General features: G+C 60.9%; 1 protein-coding gene across 2 annotated transcripts in view; it reads left to right on the top strand.

The window, feature by feature from the left end:
* PLEKHO2 (pleckstrin homology domain containing O2) overlaps positions 1-608 on the top strand; it is a 25782-nt gene that overhangs the window by 4311 nt on the left and 20863 nt on the right. Inside the window, exon 1 of one of the 2 annotated variants that reach the window (XM_006920265.2) lies at positions 7-69. The exons of the other annotated variant lie outside the window; for it this stretch is intronic. Coding sequence (XP_006920327.1) covers positions 61-69 — 9 coding nt within the window. The 5' untranslated portion in view covers positions 7-60. Of the gene's footprint in view, positions 1-6; positions 70-608 lie in introns of those variants that run through there. 2 annotated transcript variants of the gene reach the window in all.

The raw sequence follows: 608 nt of genomic DNA, 5'->3' as shown, positions 1-608 counted from the left end.
CGCGCGGCCCCGGGAGTGAGCGGCGGAGCGGCGGATCGGTCGGAGCTCAGCGGACTCGCCATGGAGGAGGTGAGGGATGGCCAGGCGCGGGGCCTGAGCTGGGGTCTTCGAGCGGCTCACGGCGGTTAGGGTTCCTGACTCAGGCCCTTGTTCCAGCCGGACCCTCTCTTGCGGGTCTCTAGACACCAGCACATCACCCCGACCCCAACCCCCGGACAGAGCCTAGGCTGGGCGGGGTAGGGATCGCGTCCGGCACTTCAAAGACCCGTCCAGCTTCATTATCTCTTTAGCTTCTTTCTCCAACTGTGGGCATGTTATTGTTCCCATTGGGTTGACAGGGAGACTGAGGCTCTGGCCGAAAGTGGCTTGGTGTGCTGGTCTAGAACTCCGGTTACCGTTGACTCCCCGTGCCAACCAGATCACATCCTGAGGGGCAGATTGTATGCGTGTTGTGTTGGATGTGTGTTTGGGGGGCGGGGGGTGTCTGTGAGTCCTGGAATCCTTGTCTCAAGGAATCTTGAGGCAGTGACCCTATCTGGTGGCAGGAGGACTGGCCTCTTTTATAAGTCCCTGTGAGTCCCCTTCCTCCTACCCTCTCACCTGCCCCA

The sequence above is a fragment of the Pteropus alecto genome, unplaced genomic scaffold, assembly GCF_000325575.1.
Source record: "Pteropus alecto unplaced genomic scaffold, ASM32557v1 scaffold86, whole genome shotgun sequence".
In the NCBI taxonomy this organism is placed as follows: domain Eukaryota; kingdom Metazoa; phylum Chordata; class Mammalia; order Chiroptera; family Pteropodidae; genus Pteropus; species Pteropus alecto.
This window is presented reverse-complemented; position numbering and strand designations above follow the sequence as displayed.